At 40.3% G+C, this 20,450-nt stretch overlaps 1 protein-coding gene across 5 annotated transcripts in view; it reads right to left on the minus strand.

The window, feature by feature from the left end:
- abi1a (abl-interactor 1a) overlaps positions 1-20,450 on the minus strand; it is a 51,210-nt gene that overhangs the window by 18,150 nt on the left and 12,610 nt on the right. For all 5 annotated transcript variants that reach the window (XM_062441783.1, XM_062441782.1, XM_062441781.1 and 2 more), the window contains exons 2-3: positions 19,461-19,628; positions 3,322-3,498 (exon numbers count right to left, since the gene is read on the minus strand). In XM_062441783.1, the coding sequence (XP_062297767.1) occupies positions 3,322-3,498; positions 19,461-19,628 (345 nt within the window). The remainder of the gene's footprint in view (positions 1-3,321; positions 3,499-19,460; positions 19,629-20,450) is intronic.

A 20,450-nucleotide genomic window follows, 5' to 3' on the forward strand; every position in this document is an offset into this window, starting at 1 on the left:
TAAGAGCCACAGGAAAATCAAAAATAAGAATTTACAGTTTGGGATTAGACTTTGTGACCTTGCCATGAGTTCTTAAAACTAAGTGATTGACAGGTTTATTTATTAGCTCCTTAAACATGAGATAAGAGTGGCTTGCTGACCTCTGTGTAGTACTGTTAAGTTTAAGCATACATGAACAGATCTTAAAACTGCATGTAAAAACATTAGAAACCTCATTATTTGTCATCTTAAGCCTGAAAAACATCAATTATCTTGTAAATTAAAAACTGACACAACAAGATTTCAATCTGGCTTCAAAAATAACACCTGACATTATCGTCCCAGGATTCCTGAAAGCCCTGCTGACTAGATTAAGCATCAGCTGACTGGAAGAATAAATCTCATCTTCCGAATTAATGCTAAAAAGCATCATGTCAATATCAATGTGCCTCGAGATGCGGGACAACTGTGATCTGTCGGATGTCAGCTTCCGGAAGAGGCAGGCTTTATTTTCATCATCATCATCAATATAATGTTTCTGTGTTCAGAGAAGCATCTAGATTATCTACAAGATGAATTTCACCGTCTCTTTTCTCTCTCAGTTCCTGTTTTTTTTCTCCCCTCCTTTGTCGTTCCTTCTGATCTGAGAGCGGCTTCTATTCAATAATGTATGTAAGCACTACATGAAGTTTCTCCCTCTGTTATACAGCTCACGCTCTGGTGTTTAACTATACAAACACTGTGTGAGGCCATAAAAGCGATTCGACATCTAGGCCAATCCTAACACGGAACGAATGCAGCCAGTTTCACAGTTAACTAGAGGCAATAGATGTGATTTAAACTCTCATTAAAGTATTGATTGTGGCCAGTAAGTAAACGACGGCTATAGATATTCTATACAGGCCAGGCATCTGACGGCAGGATGATACCATATGAATTAATATGGGGTATTGATGCTGAATATCGATTGGTTCTCTTAGCTGTGACACGCATAGATGAGAGGAGGTTGTTTGATGTAGGACTGCTGTGTGGGGGCGTTTGTGTGTGTGTGTTACCCATCACATTCACTAACTACGTGCTGCATTTATAAAGACGTTTCAAGGAAATCAGCAAATCCACTGAGATTAGGCCCAGAGTGATACGCAACGTTCTTAAAATAGATGCATCAAACACTCTCCAAAGCAGCCATGAAGCATCATGGCTTCAGTTATTTGACACTATTGTGCAACCATGCAGCGGTATCCAAATTTTGAGCAACCAAATTTTAATCAAAAGCAGGAGGGTCGGGACTGTGGATGATTCACCTCCCTGGACTTCACTGTGATTTTGTCCTGTGGGTCTACAAACCAAAGTAATTTTAAGAAATATGGACGTTATATGAAATTATCTATTCATTGTGACCACGGAAACAGCAGCTTCAAGTCTATTTAGTAGCTGTCCTGGAGCTTTATATCATATAACCTGACTGTTAAAAGCACATGGCGTTTGTCCTAGTGTTTTAAAATTGCAGATTTTGATTCCTATCTGAGAACTTTATGGAAGAATTCCAGAATTTCAGAAGAACACCATCTCCTGATCATAATTTATGATATATGATCAGAAGTTACAGAACATCTATTGAATGCATTTTATAAATATTACAAGTACATTTTTATGCATGTATGTTTTGGTTCAAAATTTTAAAAAAGTTAAAATTATGCAACACAGTTTTATAAATCTCTAAAAATTAAGCTATTAAAAAATAGTATTACAGCCTTTCATTATATTAGGTTACTATATTGACATAGTATTAAATTAGTACAGGAATAGCTTTGGGAAATGTGCTTATTAGCTTTATTGCGTAGAGTTAGAGCAGAATAGCTTAGCTTAGCATAATGACTGGAAGTTATCCTAGCTCAGAATCTGCCTGCCAGCACCTCTGAAGCTCACTAATTAAAACATATCTCCTTAGTGAAGCTAGTACACAAAGAAATGAAAAAACGTCATAAAAAGATATTGTTTTTATGTGGTACATTTATTTTTTGTTGACCAGGAACTCATTGCGCCTGGCTGCTAATTGCTACGAAAAAGCTATCGGCACATGAGTGAGATATAATTTGTTTGTGTGCTTTAGAGGAGTTAGTTGGCTAATTCAGGGGCTTTGGAGAAAGCCAGGATGTGTTTCCCTATAGTTTCCAGTCTCTATGCAAATCTAAGCTAACAGCCTCTCGACTTCATATTTAGTGTATAAACATGAGAGTGGTATCAATATTCTCATTTTTCTCACTTTTAAATACGTTATGGTAATGATACGGTGTGAAAATGTGTTCTCTGTGGTGGGAAACTCACCCAAATAAAATGTTTCACATCCCATTAAACCATCAGACCCTTCCCCGATGACGCAAGTGTCCGATGTAATTCTCTGTACAATAAATTGAGAGTGGCACAATGGCTTTTATCCTGCCTTATCAATGCCTCTAACACTACAGGACGGTAATGGCGGGCCTCTAATCCAATCTGCCTGACAGCTGCAATTGATTGGCTGATTGATGGGGCGCAGGATGCTCGAGGGGAAGAACGGAGATCGCAAAAAACGCCGGGAGCCGTCAGGATATGATGTCATTACTGTCAATGTCAGGATGACCCAGTGACCCCAAATACAAGCACTAATAGCAAAGAGGAAGTGAAAATGTCACACTTAGATTACTAGAGATAAAGTTTTATTGCATCATAGTCTGAGTCTTCCTTATCTCCTAGTTTTTTTTCCCCGGTTGTGAAAATAAACAACAGCTCTAACTGTAACATCATTCCTCTACACAGGTTTTAGAGAAAATGGAGAGGGAGATTACGAGGGCGGCCCGGGTCTAAGTGCCTTTAAAAAACGTCTCACAAATTTGTCTCCGCTTGCTGTGTTCACAGCCCTCCAAGAATAGAGCTGTTTTCTGAAAGCTATATGATGTAATCACTTTTTTTCCCTTTCTTTTTTTTTGCTTCAGTTCATCTCCACCCCCAACCCGTTCCCACCAACCCACACTGAAACATATTCCTGTAGGGTCAGAAAGGGTGCTTTCTGAAGATGAAAGAGAAAGCACAAGAGACAAGAGTGTAAGCGAGAAAATGAGTGAAAGTGGAAGAGAGAGAGAGAGTAGAGAAGAGAAGGAGGGAGATAGGAATACCTCTGGCAAGATAGAGAGGAGGAGGAGGGGGGAGAAGCGGAAGAAAATTAGATGTAGTAGAACAAGAAAGTGGAAGAACAGAAGCAGTTTTTAACTGAGGGAGGAAGCATGAAGAAATATTATAAGAGAAGCCGAAGCGGATCCAAAAATCAGCAAAAATAGGAGGAAAAAGAGAATGTCTGCTCACCTTCACACCATGGCCCACATCGTCCAGTACATTGTAGTCAATGGGCTTCCTGATGTACCTGACCGGCCGCTCCATATTACCCGGCGCTATGATCTTATGAGTCCTCGACGTGTTCTTGTTGGTGGTCAGGATCCCGATTTCTCGCCTGGCCACCTTCTCTTTATGGATGTCCACCGTCTGTAAATGACACAGCGAGACATAGAAGAGATGAAGGAGGTGTGATCAATGCCACAGACATGTACAGAACAGTGGGGGTGGGGTGGGGGGGGACCTCTGGGATTGAATAAACTTGTCATACAGCAGCTTAAGAAGGTTTAATTGAATCATGAGGCAACCCTTTTCATCACCGGAGGTCTTAATCTTTTTACGAAGCCCGTGCACACTAATAAAATCGATTGTGGTACAAAACCAGGTCCTGCACAATGACTGAGGCACGTGTGTCTGAATGATTCTGGCTTCACAAATTAATGGATAGGAATGAGTTTACCGTCCCTGAATCTACTGCAGCTGTTGAATGTGAATTATGGAAGTAATATAAATACACAGAAGGCATGAATACATAACTAAGAGAAACCAATGTCGAGAATACTGTACACATTTTTCACATTTATTGTGTGCTTAAATAAATCATATTTTCATGGATTTTAAATTGGAGTATTATCAGAAAAAAAGTGCATCTTTCCAACTAGAATTACATTGTGATGCATTATTAATCATCCTGGAGACCAAGAAGGTTTCCAACTGAAACTGCACCAATGTTTGATTGACTGAACCACCCAGTCATCTTTATAAATGCAAATTACTTTAGTTTTTTAAGAGCTGATATTGTCATTTGGATTGAGCAGCGTGCATAGATTTCTAATTCATCTCTTAACTCCATTCTACCCCTTTATTGCTAGATGTTTGCCTTCATCTTACTATATCATGGGGTGGTATAAGGCGATGGATCTAACATTTCTTAAACTAGATTTATGAAAGTCTAATCTGATTAACATTATCTAAGATTGGGGTGAAATATCCACATAATACTTCCCATGTCCTACAAACTTTTGTTGATATGAGCCCTTTACTTGTTGGTAGACCATATAGGGGGTCAATCTTTCCACAAAATGTTACCGAAAACAGCTTCAACAATCCCATCACATGTCTGTAATAGACCTGCATGCTATAGAGGGAATGCCTTTGAACAGGTCCTCTTAAATGACCATTAATTTTATTAAAATCATCTATTATTAATTATTTTCGTCATGTGTTGATTAGATGATGAAATTACAGATAATGTATTTCCGAAAGCCCTTGGTCACATCAGTCCCACACGCTGGCATATTCAATTTTGGTGTTATAAATCAGAGAAAAGCAGCATATCATCACAAATTTAGAGCTACACCCAGAGAACGTTTGGCATTTTTGTTTGATCGATGACAAAAAACGGTTAACTGATGATCATGAATAGTCGGCAATTTATTTTCTGCCAATCGATAACTGTCAAATCTTCTACAGATCAGCACATCACACACCACTATGTTTTCCCCGTCCCCTGATCTGCCTTCCCACTCCCACCGAGCAGAGAGGAGCCCAGAGCAGCTGGCCTTCTTCTGAGAGATGAAAGACTGCAATGTCCACTGAGGGCAGACCAGTAAAATAATGGTCTCTCACAGAAGGGGTGGGGGGGCCCAGAAGTCAGCAACCAGCACCAACAGAGGATTCCTTTCATGCCACAGGGATCTGGAGCTTGACTGAGCTCTGTCTCTTTATTCTGCACGGTTCCACTGTATGGCCGGCTAAGCCTTCAAGTATCACTCGTCCCAGAGTTGAGGGAATCAACAACACTCAGACAGACTTATCTGCAATCCAGTCCAGTGCAGTCAGCCCGACCCGTCACTGCACAATATCACGTTTAATTTCAAATTGTGACATTAATGAAACATAGGCATGAGAGCTGATAAAGAACTCCAGTAAAAACAGAGAAATGATGTAAAGCAGATTTATTTCTTACAAGACACACAAGGGTATAAGAATGCAGATTGTTCAAAACGACAGAAAAAAAAGAATAATCAATATTTCATAACAGGCAAAGTTGCTCATACATAATTGCTCCCAAAGAGACTTCCCATACAAAAGGGGAAACATCCGTTCTGTTCTCGTGCCCTGTTGTGTCTGGTTGAATTAAGGAAGACCGCCAAGCTTTGTCTACAGTCAAACTTGAGCTGATTCGCCAGAACACGAGACGCTTTTAATGTTAAAAAAACCCAGCTGCATTGACAAATTCTTCCAAATGACGCAAAGAAACCAATGCGCAAATATTCCATTTAAACAGGAGCCAAATTTAAAACTTCAGTGTGTAACAGCTCCACATGGATAAGATCTGAGCTGTTAGATGGACTCCACTGCTCAGAGATAATGGCCACATTTCAAACTGTCATAAATCACGATCATCTGAAAACTGCACCAAAATCTAATCTTTCTTTTTGGGTTCCAATTTCCATTTTCAGGGGAGTGATGGGGTTCAGTGAAAGGCTGCGATGGACCCAGACAGAAAAAGAAAGGAATAAAGGTGGAGTAGATACTGGCTAAGTCATCCAAGTTCTGGTGTAACCTCTAAAAGAAAGCTTGGACCTGTTGTTGACCTCTCCTCCTATTGACGATATGGGCATGGGACATTGTTATAAGATATTATGGGGAAGTGAATGTTTTATCCATTGCTCAAAAGGAGGAAAAGTCCCACCACAAACTACCGAAACTACCGAAAGCAACCGAAAGCAACTCACTTGCAGCTAAACTGGGAAAGCAGCTGGTATTGGCTGAGCGTACTTGTCCTTATCAGTGAACAGCGTGTGGACAAACAGAATCGCAGCTGGCAAAGGGGGGAAGTGAGGAGGCGACATGGTGTGAGTTCATCTCCTTCCTGTATGCCGAGAAAATAACCCTGCTGTAAGTTACGGGCCGATGTTACACAAGTGTTGACGGCATACTAAATTCCAAAACCTCTTGTCTTTAGCAAACTTTCACACAGCGAGAGGTTGCACCCTGTCGAGAGTGCTTTGTTAATCCACTGACCGGTGTCCAAGAACAGTAAATGGATCTGACAAAAACGCAAAAAAGGTCCAAGTAGTCCAAGTAGAGAAGTGCATTCTGGCTTGACCCCTTTCGGCTGACCTGGTGGGGAGCTCCTTAATAGCCTGTCTCTTCCCTCGACCGACAATTGCTTCAATTGACTTTTCAATACAGGTACTAAAAGGTGTTTACTTGATCCCAATGGTTCATGTGTTGTGTGGGAAGAGAGTGAAAGCTGAAAAACCCCTTGCCAAACTAAAAAGGTGGATGATTTACATGTGTTCTGAAGCACTGTCAACCATATGCCTGAAAGCCTGCGGGTGTTTTCCCAGAACACTTTGCTGTTTTGGCTCCGGTATTTGGCTTGTCCATCAGCTACAGGCTTTGAGGAATTAAGAGCCTACACTTCTTTGCACTGCTCTTTTTTTTACTCATCCCTTCCATTATCTTCAACTCTTCCACCTGATTTTTCTTCCGCATCCGACAACATCTTTTTTTTAGGTTATGTCTCTCTAATTCCACCCAATTCTTCCCCAAATCCAGAGAAGAGTCACCCACCTATATGACTAGTTTGAGGATCTAGGTCAGTCATTCATGGGAACTGCGGCCAACACAATCATCGTCATCCACATGCTCTAACCAGACAGGGGGAAAAACCCCAGTCAAGATCATTCTGGACTGCACAAGTTCTTCCCATCTTGGGATACAAGTGACTCAGTGCTGGAGTTGCCATGATGAGATACTTTTTGTTGTGTTGTTAGGAGCAACAAGTGCCTAAATATATGTGATTTATTTATTTATTTTTAATCCAGATGTTGCCAGTTTGATTAAAAGGCAGCACTTGGAGAACTTACAGTTCCAAATAGACAGAAGGTTAGCTATGTTAAATGTATGAACTTCAACACCCTGAAAGCTAATCATGTAATTTGAGAAGCCAGTGCCATGTTTACCATTCTGGCCAGTGTTGGATTTCTTTTTGGAATGTCAAACACTTGGGAGAGGCAAAACATCCAGTGCAGTAAAGTTCAGCTTCCTCTAGACTTAATACTCCCATCACTAGTATTTAGGGCAAAGTTGGTGTATTGGTCTTAGGTTTAAGCAAGTCACTTCCTATGTAACTATAACCACTAATAACCTAAATTTCTCCTAGGAACAGAGGGCGACTCTATGCAATATGAGAAGGTAGCAAAATAAAAGGATTTCATATGCTTTTTTCTCAACAACCTAACAGGCCTTAATGATGGTCTTGATATGACACTTATGCTATAATCTATGCCTGCACTAATAGAGCACCAAAGACAAAAGTCACTGTGTTTTTAAATGACCAAAAAAAGACACTGCGCTTTTATATACATCTACATTTGTTTTACCTTATATATATATATATATATATGGGCATTAACAAGAATACCCTTCTCTGCAGGGCTGGGTGATTTGATGAGATAAACAGTGAGGGATTTCATTGTCAACTGTAATAGATTTTGCCATATCTTTTTAAATGGTGATATCTATCCTTTTAATATCTGCTTTATGACAATATTGGATGTTTTCATGACATTGGTAGTACTATTTTGCTGGATTAGCCAGATATAGTCAGTCCTGTCTGGTTTAATTCAGCCATCAACAATTTCTCAGTTGATTTGACAGAAAATGAATTATATCACAACATATGTTCAAGCCTTTATATAGATTACATGTACCCATTGATAGAGGATTGTATTCATATTGCCTGTCCCTACTTCTATGTTTCTCTGGGTGTTTTGGTAGTTAGCCATTTTGTCAAACATTCAAAGACATGTAGTAAAAGTGTAAGAGACATCCAGAGACATCTATCACCTCAGGTTTGTTAACTGATGATGACTCTTCCTCTATTGTGCATTGCTCTTTGTGGGTTTGACATGTTTCATGCTTTAATAAAGGTCTGCTTACCTGAAAAGTTAGATAGTAAATTAAGTGTATGCAAAGGAGATGCTGTAAGTGTACAGGTGCTTTAACAAGTTGTCCTTGACGCTATTTTTAAATCCAGCACCTTTTTAAAGACTCATGGTACTGAATGTTAAATCTTAAAATGTAGAACTAGGATTCATCCCACAGCGATTTTTTGACCCAGCCTCTCTACCTCATGGTGATTTTTACTGCTCGGACTCGGGGAGGCGGAGTCTGGAAGGACTGCAGTATTTGGAAACAGGTCATACATTGACAGAATGCGTCCGCACAACATCAGCAAACCAACATAAATCTCTCAGCCCAGTGGCACAGCCAATCAAAAGGCCAGGAATGGAATTTCGGAGCCTTGCGCAAACGTAACTTCACAACTTCCCACAAGACAAACACACACTGTGTTGAAGGGTGAGGTAAGGAGAAACCCAGGAGAAAAAAAAAAAAAACTGGTTTCTCAACTTTGATATGGAATTGAAACAGCTGCTTTCACTTCAGCACATGTTGGAGAGTAAAAAAAGAAAAAAACTGCCTTTTCAGCACTTTGGCAGACCGGCCGTGGGATGATATCCTCAATAAAATGCCAGCAATGCACAAACAGACAAAAAAATAAATTAAAAAAGGAACGGCTGCACAGCGTGAACTGTAGGTGTAAGAGGGTTGAACTGGGAGCTGACACACAACACAGGGGAAAGCCTACTACAAGACAAACACACCCTACATATCCAAGTATGTGCATGTGAGGCTAGCCGGACCAGATATATGTGCCAATGGTTAATGATAGAGTTCGACTACAGATAATTATGATTATTTAAGATTTAAAAATATGCCAACTGGCAGCGAGGCATTTTCTTCCTGCTCCTTCGATACCACACACACACACACACACACACACAAATGTTCAGACATGGACTATTTTTACTGGCATGTAATATCATAAACCAGAACTACATGATTATGAAATAAGACGTGGCAGAGAGTCTTATTAAAAGGCCGTTTCTGGCTGAGAGCGAAGATAAGCTTGTCTTTACAGCAGTCCAGGAATTGGACATTCTTATTCTGCGGGATTACGAGGAGATAATATCTAAGAAGCACATGTCTGTTAAACACATTTGAACCTCAATTTCAGGCTTATACTATGCAGGAGGATTATACAGAGCTGCTAACAGGTGAAGACAGCCTGATGATGAAGATGTGAACATTATCTCCATTTTAACTGTTATTTTTCCAGGAGAAGGTGACTAAGAGTGTGAGTCAGTGCTTTTTCTTGGCAATACCTTGCTGCCTGCTTCACGTTCACACTCTCAGCCACATTCATCCCTCAGAGCGGATTTGAACAATTTGTGATGCTCTGTGTGTTCCAGGAGTTATTTGATGAAGAAGTGCTGTAAGTGCTGAAGTGTGCTTTTTTTTTTTTTTTTTTAATGCACCCACTTTCTCTCTACTCGCCTTGTCTACTACTGTTATTTCCTACATTTCCTGAAATAACTTCCTCAGAGAAGAGGTCTGAACATGCTGCGTTTGTGTGGAGCGTTGAAGCAAAGTCTTATCATGCAATCAAGACAGCTTGTGCCATTGTTGCATTGTTGCATCATTTTGTATAGAGGCTTCAGTTGGTGAAGAAACTAGCAACTGCCTCGTATGTTTACACTGGGTTTTACTGAGTGTGTGACTGTTAGAAGGAAGCAAAAAGAAGTGAGACTAGAAGGAAACACTTAAGTTTTACATCCTGAAGGGGAGATGCCCAAACCTGATGCAAGATAGTAATAAGTACCTTTTAGGCAGTGGCTACCAAATCTTTTCATAGGTCTTATTATTTGATAAGTTGTGAGTAGAACCAGAAATTACGCTATGGACACTCAAAACATGTGTTTGTAGAAATAAGACAAAAAGTTTACCAGGTCAGATTCGTAATATTGTTTACATCTATCAAATAGCGATTGCACGTCTTAATTTTGCCAATATTTGACATTAAAAAAATGAAATAAAAGCAATGTTCTTGTACCAATGCCTGTATTCAGCCAACATTAAACATGTGAGTTGTGCTCTTTTGTATAATACCTCAAAGCAGAGTGTTGAAGAAGTATAATTATGGCATCAGGGCTCAAACTCAACTAACTGTATTCATAATCAAGAGTATCAAGACCTTTAATATGATACCCAGCCTTTAATTTAAATGCATTTAAAGGCTTGAGAATGTAAACCTATCCAGTATTTTGTTTTTTTTTGCTTTGTTATCTTGTCAGTCATCTCATGACCCCTCAAGTTGATCTTGTGACCTCTCAAGTAGCCCAACCCCCAGCAGCTACTGCTTTAGGGCACCCTGTCCTAGATTTGAACCGGCTAACTACCGGTCACATGCCTCCTTCTTGAGCCTCCCAGCCCCATGTCTTCTGCTTCTCAGCAGCCTCGTCTGTAGGAGCTTTGCAATCCAACACTCCCAACTCTACGCTGAGCCAAAACGGCTGTTGAAGCAGAGCAAATGCCTCTTTGTCTGGTCTCTGTTTCTCAGCATGATTACAGCCAGCACATCTGAAGCCTGTCATCTGTGGAGTCAAACAGTTGTACAAAAGGGCCCTTCGGAGAGGCTGTTTCTCTGAGCAGTTAGTGCAACGTAGAGCATGTCGGAGCTTCCATCTGCACTTGGAGCCAAAATGGGAGGTCAAACGCCCCGTGGGGAGTTCTCAGTTTGGCAGCTTCTTGTTGAACATCTCTCAAAAACCAGATTCCTCTGGTAAATGTAACAAACCCATGTGTGGTGTGATGGAGCCAGAAGCGGAGGTTGTGAGGATTGGTCAAGGGTGAGACCTTGGGAGAGATTGTCTCTCCCACTCACCCAGCAGAGAGAAAAAAAAAAAGAAAATCCTCTATTTAATAGAGTCGGGACAACATGCCAAGGTGGCCACTTTGTTTGCCAACAGAGCACATATGGAAACACCTCGGCTGACATTTACCAATCTAATGTTTGGGCTGTGGCCAAGAGCACTCTCTGTTACACAAAGACTGTGCTCTGAAGTTTACATACAAGCTGTGAATGAGCTGATATAATACCCAAACAAGAAAAAAAGACCAAAAGCTAAATCTCAGCTACACATTGTGCCTTCTGAGAGGGGAGATAAGTATTATCTAATCAGCCTTGTTTATACAGAGCCATCAAATAATTGCCAACGTTACTCTAAAAACAAGGAGGAACTGCAGAACAGAGGTGTAATGATTAGATGTAATTGCAGAGGGGTTGTTAAGTGGGAAAGAATGCACTGGTAATGATGATGATGATGATGATGATGATGATGATGATGATGATGATGATGATGATGATGACACTGTGCAGTGGGGAAGGGGAAGGAGGTGGAGTAGGAAGAGCAGGAGAGGAAGTAACCACAGAGCAGAGGGTTAGGAGAGGATGATTCACTGAACATCAGTCTGCCATCATTTCACATCATCACTCGCTCAAATTCAATCTCTGTTCATGCAGGTCAGAGTCAACATGATTGACATGCAGGCGTGCTCTTTCCAAGAACTACCAGGCTTCATATTCACACACCTGACAGGGAGCATACGCAACAGTTTTAAGCTCCAAAAAATTATAGATGGACTGAAAAAATGATGAATTGATGATGAAAATAATTGTTAGTTGCAGTCATAACAGATGGTTCTGTACCAGAATGGGACCATCTGTATTTGCTGCGTGTTGATAGGCTTGATATTGGCAAAAACAAGATGAGTATTCTGGTTATTAAAACTCCTGAAGATTTTCAATTCCCCTCCTGCTGATTCCTATTAGCTGCTCGGAGATGAAGAGGATGCCTAAAGTGTGCCACAAAAAAATAAAAAAATAAAAACACTCAAGCTAAGAAACATGATTATGAGTGATGTAACCAATGTCTTTTTTTATGTTATCAACTGCACAAAATACTGATCTGAACATTTAATCTTACAACTAGCTATCTTTAACTATAACTACATATAAATATAGAAAAACTGCAATTTATCACACTGGAGAAGCTGCAACCTACAAATATCTGATAATCTACTTATTCTCAACTCCGCACTACAAACAACATCACATAACTTCTTCGTCTTTTGCTTCACACAAACATTTAGCAATCTGTGAAATAGAGTAGACTGACAAAGTATTATTCAGCAACTATTTTGCTCATCTTTTAACAATGTCAACTGTTTAATAATGTAAAAATGGCAGGGTATTCTCTGGTTCTAGCATTTCAGATGTTAAGATCTGCTACTTTTTGTGTTTTTATACAGTTTTGAAATGCCCTTGCTGCCCTTAAATAATTGTTCTCATTTTTAAAGAAAAAAAAAGATCTAATATAAAATTTCCCAGCCCAAAGTTGCCACTTTCCAGTACCAAATCCATGTCTTTCACCTTTAAACAACCCCTGCCTGGAGGCTGTGGACCACCACAAAGATTTTGCCACACACACACAAACAGACAGACACATTACTATAACACACTTTCCACAAAAGAGAAAGAATAATGTAGGATAAGTGTAAATACCAGGAAAACTCCGAATGGAAATAAAGAATGTCTCATTTCACAGCAAGGCAAGTGGGAGAGACCACTAGGAGAGGCAGGAGAGAGACCAAAATACACAGGCAAGCAGTGGGATCAGCAGGAAACACAAGGACTACACACACACACAGACACACACAGACACCCACACAACTATAAAGCTTCATTTCCTGTTTGGATGAGTGCCATTCCTCCTCAACGGGAGGTCAAAAGCCAGCACTGCAGCACACAGACACGCACATCCCCCAAGACTTTGCAAAATGTGTGTGTCCAAGTCATGGCTCTGCACACACATGGATACGCATACACACACACCCACACACATAAAAACACACAAACAGAAGTACAGGAATGCGATCGTACAACATGAGGAACTAAGAATGCAAAATAACCAAAACAATCAAAATCCTACTTTGAACACAAACGGTGAGCTGACTCATGTGATGATCAGATAACAATATTGTGTAACTGTAGTAACACCATCTCCCATGAACCTCGCAGCTGTCAGGACAAACTGGGAGCTTACAGTAGATGTGTGTATATGTGTGTGTGTGTGTGTGTGCGTGTGTCAGCTGCTTTTCTGTAACCAGCCTGTCATAGTGCTGCTTCATCACTGTGGTCACCGGGTTCAGTAAGCACACTACTGGCCAGCTCCAAATGTAAATCTGGACCAGTGAAAGCAAAATAAAACAAGGTGATTGACATCATTGTAAACACAGCTGTGCCAGCAAACACAGCGAGCTTTAAAATGCACCCCCCCCCTGCCTTTTTTTCTTCTTCTCTGCATTCACATCCATAAATTCATCCGTTGTTTCATCACAGCAGTAATAATTGCTCCTTTAAGATAACCACCTTCCAATTTCCCCTTGATTAATTAAAACTGAATGGTGCATTAGAGGCATAAAATGTAGTCTAAATTACAGTTTGAGGGGATAAACATTGCTTTTCTTAAAAATATTTGACTGAAGCTGTATTGTCTGGCAACAATTCCCACTTAAGGTTTTCCTAACCAATTTCTCACAATTGTTGCCTGAGGCTGACTCAGTATTTCCTCTTTTGCTGACATGCTGTCAGAAGAACCAGTAGTTTGGTCTTGCTAATAATGTTTCACTGGGCATTTTAAAAGAATTTAGAAAGAAGTGAGGGCAGCACTACAATTTGTCTCGGCCACATGTGCATGAAATATAAAAAAGGTCTTCATTTATAGTTCAGCATGTGTGTGTGTGAGTGTGTGTGCGTGTGTGCGTGCACCACTGGCTATTTTAAGGTCTTCATGCTCAATTTTTCTGCAATGAGGTGTATGTTTTGTGTCTCCTTATGAAGACCACAAAAACTTTAAGGGTGTAACAGTCTATTATGACATAATCTGTTGCCAAACGAGTTGTGGAGAATTATGTCATCTTTATTTGTTGAGTTTGGATTCATAAAGTGTACAAATGTTTGCTTGCATGCAGATTAAATGCTAAAGGGCAGAATAAAATGCAATTCTTTGAACTATCAGAGGTCTGTTTATCACAGTCCTAAAAATATGTGAGACAGATATCTAAAATCAGCTGGTGTGAAGGTGTTTAAATTGAGTTTGTGACTGACCCAGACATCTATAAAAAGGGTTTTTCTCATCTAAATTTCTTTTATTTGAGTTTAGTTTCATGGTGATACACATCTACTTGAAAAATGTGACTCAGATCATATTATTCACATTTAGCAGCAACACCTTTAAAAAAAACCCTCTATTAGACAAAATAAAGTTCAAATTAAAACTTTTCTGACTCAATAACTACAAGACAGATTGTACAGATAACAATCGTTCAATTCACACCTGTTTTTTCCTCATAATTTTCATCCCAACGTTTTATTTAAGGTTACTGAAAGTGTATCAAACAGTAAGTCCTGTATGGCACTGAACTCTGAACTGTATTGTTATACCACTAACAATACATCTTTTCTTATAGTCCCTTCTCTCCACGTTTCAGTTTCAGTCTGAGTTTTTGAGTTTGGACTGACCTCGAGGTGTCTCCCTGAATAATCTACTCTGCTTTCCTTCCATTGTTTTGTCTCATCCTCCATACGAACGTTTACTCCACAAAGTTGACACAGGCTCCAGAGCTATGACTGTCTCAGGTGAACGACAGAGGGTTTACTTATTGTCATGGCAACAATGACAATTCATGACTTTTAAGTATAAGTCTTGTGTGGCTGCATGCAACAGGGTTCAATTTTGTAAAAAAAAAAAAACAACTAAATGACGTGCTGTGCTATGTGCTGCAGATTTGGGAAATATGCAACTCTAGATATGTGAGAGGAAGGAAAAAAACATATTCAGGACACAGGAGCTGCAGAACCAGCTCCCCAACACACACACACACACACACACACACACACACACACACACACACCCACACTATTATCCCTCTCTTCCCTCTCCATTCGGGGTATCACAGAGAGGTTTCAATGTGAGGCATTTTCTTCCGCCGGACAGACAAAGCGCTCCCTGTTCGCAGCCTCTTAGCAGCCACTTCACACGCAGCACAAGGTGGAAGCCCCGCAAGCTACTCTGTTCTCCCGTCCGAGCCCTTCCGCCTCAGTCCTGCAGTTTGTGAATGGCAACGACAGCAGGGAACATACAAACATTTGTACATCTGTAGCTGCACACACATTTTTCTACAGTCATACTGCTGCAAGGCCCTGACGCCCGCTGAATATCAATAAGCAGCTCAGGTGACGCTGTATGAATAACACACCAAAAACGGTTTAAAATGATGCCTAGATGCACTTATTCAAGTATAACACATCAGTGTTATAATTCTGCTGAGGCTAAATGTGTTTACAGATAATCCAAATGCTGACTTTTCACAGGTTTTTATTTGAAAATGAGCAATTTATTGGCATTTTGACTAGTGGTGAACCGATTACTCCATTAACTGATTTATCGAGTGGTTCCCAGCAAGGTGTCAAGAGCGTGAAGATAAATGTGAAGGGTTGCAATATTATTAATGCAATAGGAAAGCAGTAAAGCATATTTGTTCAACACCAAACTATGTTTATTTTCTCATGTGTCCATCTAATCTTTGCTTATTTGTTGCAAATCCCAAGATAATTTTAATTTCCGGCCTCTAAAATGTATACAAATATTTTGGCTGAACCGGTCACAACTGATAATATGTAGCCAGTGGTGAGGTTGCAAGCAGATATTGCTCCATTTTAAGGGGTCATAAATCAAAGATTGGGAATTGCAGGATTAGTCAAACTCAATTGAAAGAAAGTCAACAACAACTTTTAATAGTTAGAAATTCATCATTTATCAAACAAAACGTGGGAGTTTGGGACTGTTGTTTGGACAAAACAAATCATATGAAGTCGTCACCTTGGGCTATAGATCGCAAAACTAATCATTGAAGACAATAATCCCTATTTGCAGCCTTACAGGTGTTTAAAGGACTTTAACACAATATTCAAAAAGAGGCTGAGATTGTTTTATTGCTAAATATACTTACAGATGAAAAATCCTCTTACTACTTGCAACTGAACAACACCCAAAAGCCAATATCAGTCTCGCAGCCCAACACAGGCGCTATTAAAGAACAGTAACAGTATAGTCTGATACACTTAGCATCAATCTCAGGAGGGTGAATGTGTTCTAGTTGGAGAGATGTCACTGCCAAACAGACACACCCTGACCAGACTGACTGAACCGTGTAACTGTGGGCAACCAAAGAAAATGACGCACTGACGCCAGGCAACATCTCGCCACACACACACACACACACTGACTAACACATGTAATGTAAGAGGGCCACATAGGCAAACCTAGCTTCGGACATGGGTGGCTACAGGCTGAAGACAAAATATGATCAACTGGAAGAATGTGGAAAGCCAGATGATTCTGTAATGCAAGCATGTTTGTTTTTGGTATGTGAATGATGTTAAGGTCATGATCTAGAAAGGATTAATCACATGTCCATGTCGTGGTATTCACCTTAGAAAACTTCCTTTCCTTTTTCGCTACTAAAACAACATAAACCTTGCTAACGACAGGCTTTCCTCTCCATTACCAATTCAGCAGAATTCAACACGTCTCGAGGGTCGACACTAATCTCATATCCATGAGCAGTGAAGGCAACATGACAATGATCCACCACTCAACAGGACATTGGAGAGCCATAAAAACACACCCACAGCCTGCAAAAAGGTCACATTCCTGCTTCTTTATTATTAAAACAGAGATACTTGTCATTATGGAAAACACTTTAAGACACCTCTTCTCTGACTTATCCATAAAAAACGACAAGAAGGAGATGGAGATGTTGTGAATGAAAGGGATAATGGGCTTTCTGTGTTTTCCAGCTTTTCAACCTTTCAACTTACAAGCTCATTCACATTTCCCAGCCATTCAGATGAGACGGGGGAGATGAGTTATGCAAATAAGAGAAAGATGGAAAAAGGATGCAAGGAAGCAGCGTGTTAATCTTCTAACAGTGTTGAATATCAGCTAGAAGAAAAACTAGTTTGCTCCGGACTGACTTGAGCTGTTTCCACTTCTTTAAAAAACAAAAAGAGGAAACCTGAAAAAGCGAGGAAAAAAAAAACGCAAAAAAAACCCATTTCTTTGTTGACCATCAGCTGACCTAATGTGACACCGAGCAGTTCAACTTGGATACTTGCGCCTCGGCAACAATAAAAAGTACACATAGCTCCGGGCTTAAATATAGCATAGGAAGTTTGGAATTTCCCACATGCACCAGAGAAGAGAGGCAGTGGACACAATTAGTCAAACAATGTGTGCTAAAGCCTGGACTTTACTGTATGGCAATGGCTTTCTTTGCCGATCTAAAAGCACCATGCCTAACTGTGTTTCATATGCTTTTCCAATGTGGCCCAGGGGAGTTGTCATGGAGACCGAGGCAGGCAGGCCTCGGCGTCATGGTGACCTTGGTATCGACTAAATGCTATTTGTCAGGATATTGACTCAAAACCTGAAGGAGTGTAAATATGCCTTTCTCTCTTTTCCTCTCTTAATGCTTTCTTTGCTTGTCGTCATCCACCTTCCATTTCCCTCCGATTTGCTTCCTCTCTATCTCCCGAGCGCCTCCAGTCCCACAAGTCCTCTTTCCCTCCATTAGACTGAAAAATCTGACCTTCAAGTGTATCCTGAAAGAATTTCTGGCACTCTTGGCACAGCTGCGTTAGAGGGAAAACATAGATAGCGGTACACAGGAAACGCATAGCTAAAGGAACCACTCCTTCCATCACACACCCGCTCCCACCATTAGCGCATAAAGCACGGAGATTGTCAACGTGAAAAAACACACAAACAAACAACCAGCTCCTGAATTTTTCAACAGTTGCTTTCTACGTTTGGATTCAATCATGAGTGCGTCGTACGTGTTGCAGGTTTGGTGAATGCCTCCCAGATCTAATCTACGAGATGCCACATGGCCGGGGACTCTTTGTTTGATTTGTCTGAGCTCTTAATGCCTTCATTGGATGAGCGGCGGGATTTACCTGCACATGGCAGAAGCCTCCTGCATTGAAATGTGAAAGGTTAGGAGTGGGAATAACTCTGATTACTTCTACAAGGCTGAAGGTTTATGATACATTGTATGTGATAGAAATAATTTGATACAGGGACAGCCAATTAAAAAAAAAATGGTATAAACCTCTATTAAAATATACAGTACCAGTCACAAGTTTGGACACACCTTTCCATTCACTTCAATGAGAAAGTGTCCAAACCTTTGACTGGTACAGTATGTGTACATTACAATAGTGATATAATATATTTGGAAAATCATTTGAGCAATTGACCAGACAGGAATATCTGTTCTGGGGTAATTCATTATCTGAAATCTTAAATTATGTCATCACATGGCAATTATGATATATCATCAGGGTTGGTAAGGTTACTTTGGAAATGTAATAGGTTACAGATTACTAGTTACTCTATTTCAAATGTAATATGTAATGTAACTATTTCAATTACTTAATCAAAGTAATGTAACTTATTACATTTGATTACGTTTCTAATTTTCTAACCAATGTTTTCAGCTGTTAGGGCAAGTGTTCCCATTAAGTACCAACATCTAAGTTCAGCTGTTTTTCATGGATACTGACATGATTTATAAGGGAGATCATTTCTTATAAAGCAAGATTTATCTCTCATTTGAAAATGTCAAATAAGTAACAGAATAAACCCAAGATGGTCTTTTGTTTGTTTAAACCCATGCGTGTAAGTGTTAGCTGATAAGTACAACCCTAGGTGGACAAATACTTGCATACTTAATGTGTCAGACTGACTGAGGTTAAAAGTAAATGTTGTAAAATGTGTTTATGGGACTCTGAAGACAGACAGACAGACAGACAGACTAGCAGTCATTCAGCCGAACAAACAGCTAGTCAGTCATACACTCGGTTAAGATTGATAAAAGCAATAAAAAAACGGAACCACGGATAGCTGCAGAGGGCCTCGAACTGTGATTGAAAATAACAGCGTCTATGTGGAAGTGAGAAGAGAAGTGGGAAATGTGGGGCACCATTCTTTCACAGCTGTATGGTCTGTGGTCACAATGTGTGAGAGAGAGAGAAAAAGAGAGAGAGAGAGAGAGAGTGTATTTCTGACCTGGGAGATGTGGTTGATGGAGGACTCCATGCGCCGCAGCTGCGAGGCCTGGATGTCCAGCAGCTGCAGTACATTGTTGGCTAAGGCATTGATCTGGTAGGCCACACTGGCCAGGGACTGGGTGGTGTATGCTTTGGTCTCCTCCAGAGCTTTCCTCTTGTCCTGGGCCTGTGCACGAATAGAGATTAGAGGAAACGGGGAGAGACGGGGGGGGGGGAGAGAAATGGAAGATGAGCTCATTAACTGTTAATATCACATAACATCCGTCTTCAAGCCTCGTATCCAGGTCAGGTTTGTGGTGGATTTGGGCCAATAGAGCAGCCAAGACATTCCCCCACCCCCCCACTCACAGCTCCCCGAACTCTCATTCCCCAGATACCACACTCTCTCTGAAGGGATTTGAGATGATGTAACGCATCCTGGGACGACCATATGGGAGGCCATGGGAACAGAGTGTGAAGAGCTGACTTTAGATGTCTCAATAGAGTATCAGATTTAACATGGATAACAGAATAACTTTCTGAATCATTGTTATCTAGATTGTGTCTGTCGGTTTTTTATTAGATTTCTTCTGTTGCGATAATCATCACAGTGCTGCAAATGCATTTTAACGCTACTTACAAGAACACTCAATTGAAAACCTGTGTTTTGAGTATCAAACGCTCAACACCTGTCAGCTTGAAAATGGCTCCGAAAGAAAAATTACAGTTCATTACACGCACAGCTTCTGTCCATTTCTACAGCACTTAGCAGTTTATCTTTAGCACAACGACTCAATTTGCTTAAATTGGTCACAAAGAACAAACCGCTAACCTCCGTACTAACCAAAATAAACTCTATACACTATCTGATATTTTGGTGCTGTTGGAACATATTGAGCATATAGACACATATAGAATACATATATTACACTGCAGAAGTGGTTAATAAGGATGTTTTGAAACTGATTCATTGCTGAGATCTATGATAACAGTAAAGATAACGCTCGCC

The sequence above is a fragment of the Scomber scombrus genome, chromosome 20 (genome assembly GCF_963691925.1).
Source record: "Scomber scombrus chromosome 20, fScoSco1.1, whole genome shotgun sequence".
Lineage (NCBI taxonomy): Eukaryota > Metazoa > Chordata > Actinopteri > Scombriformes > Scombridae > Scomber > Scomber scombrus.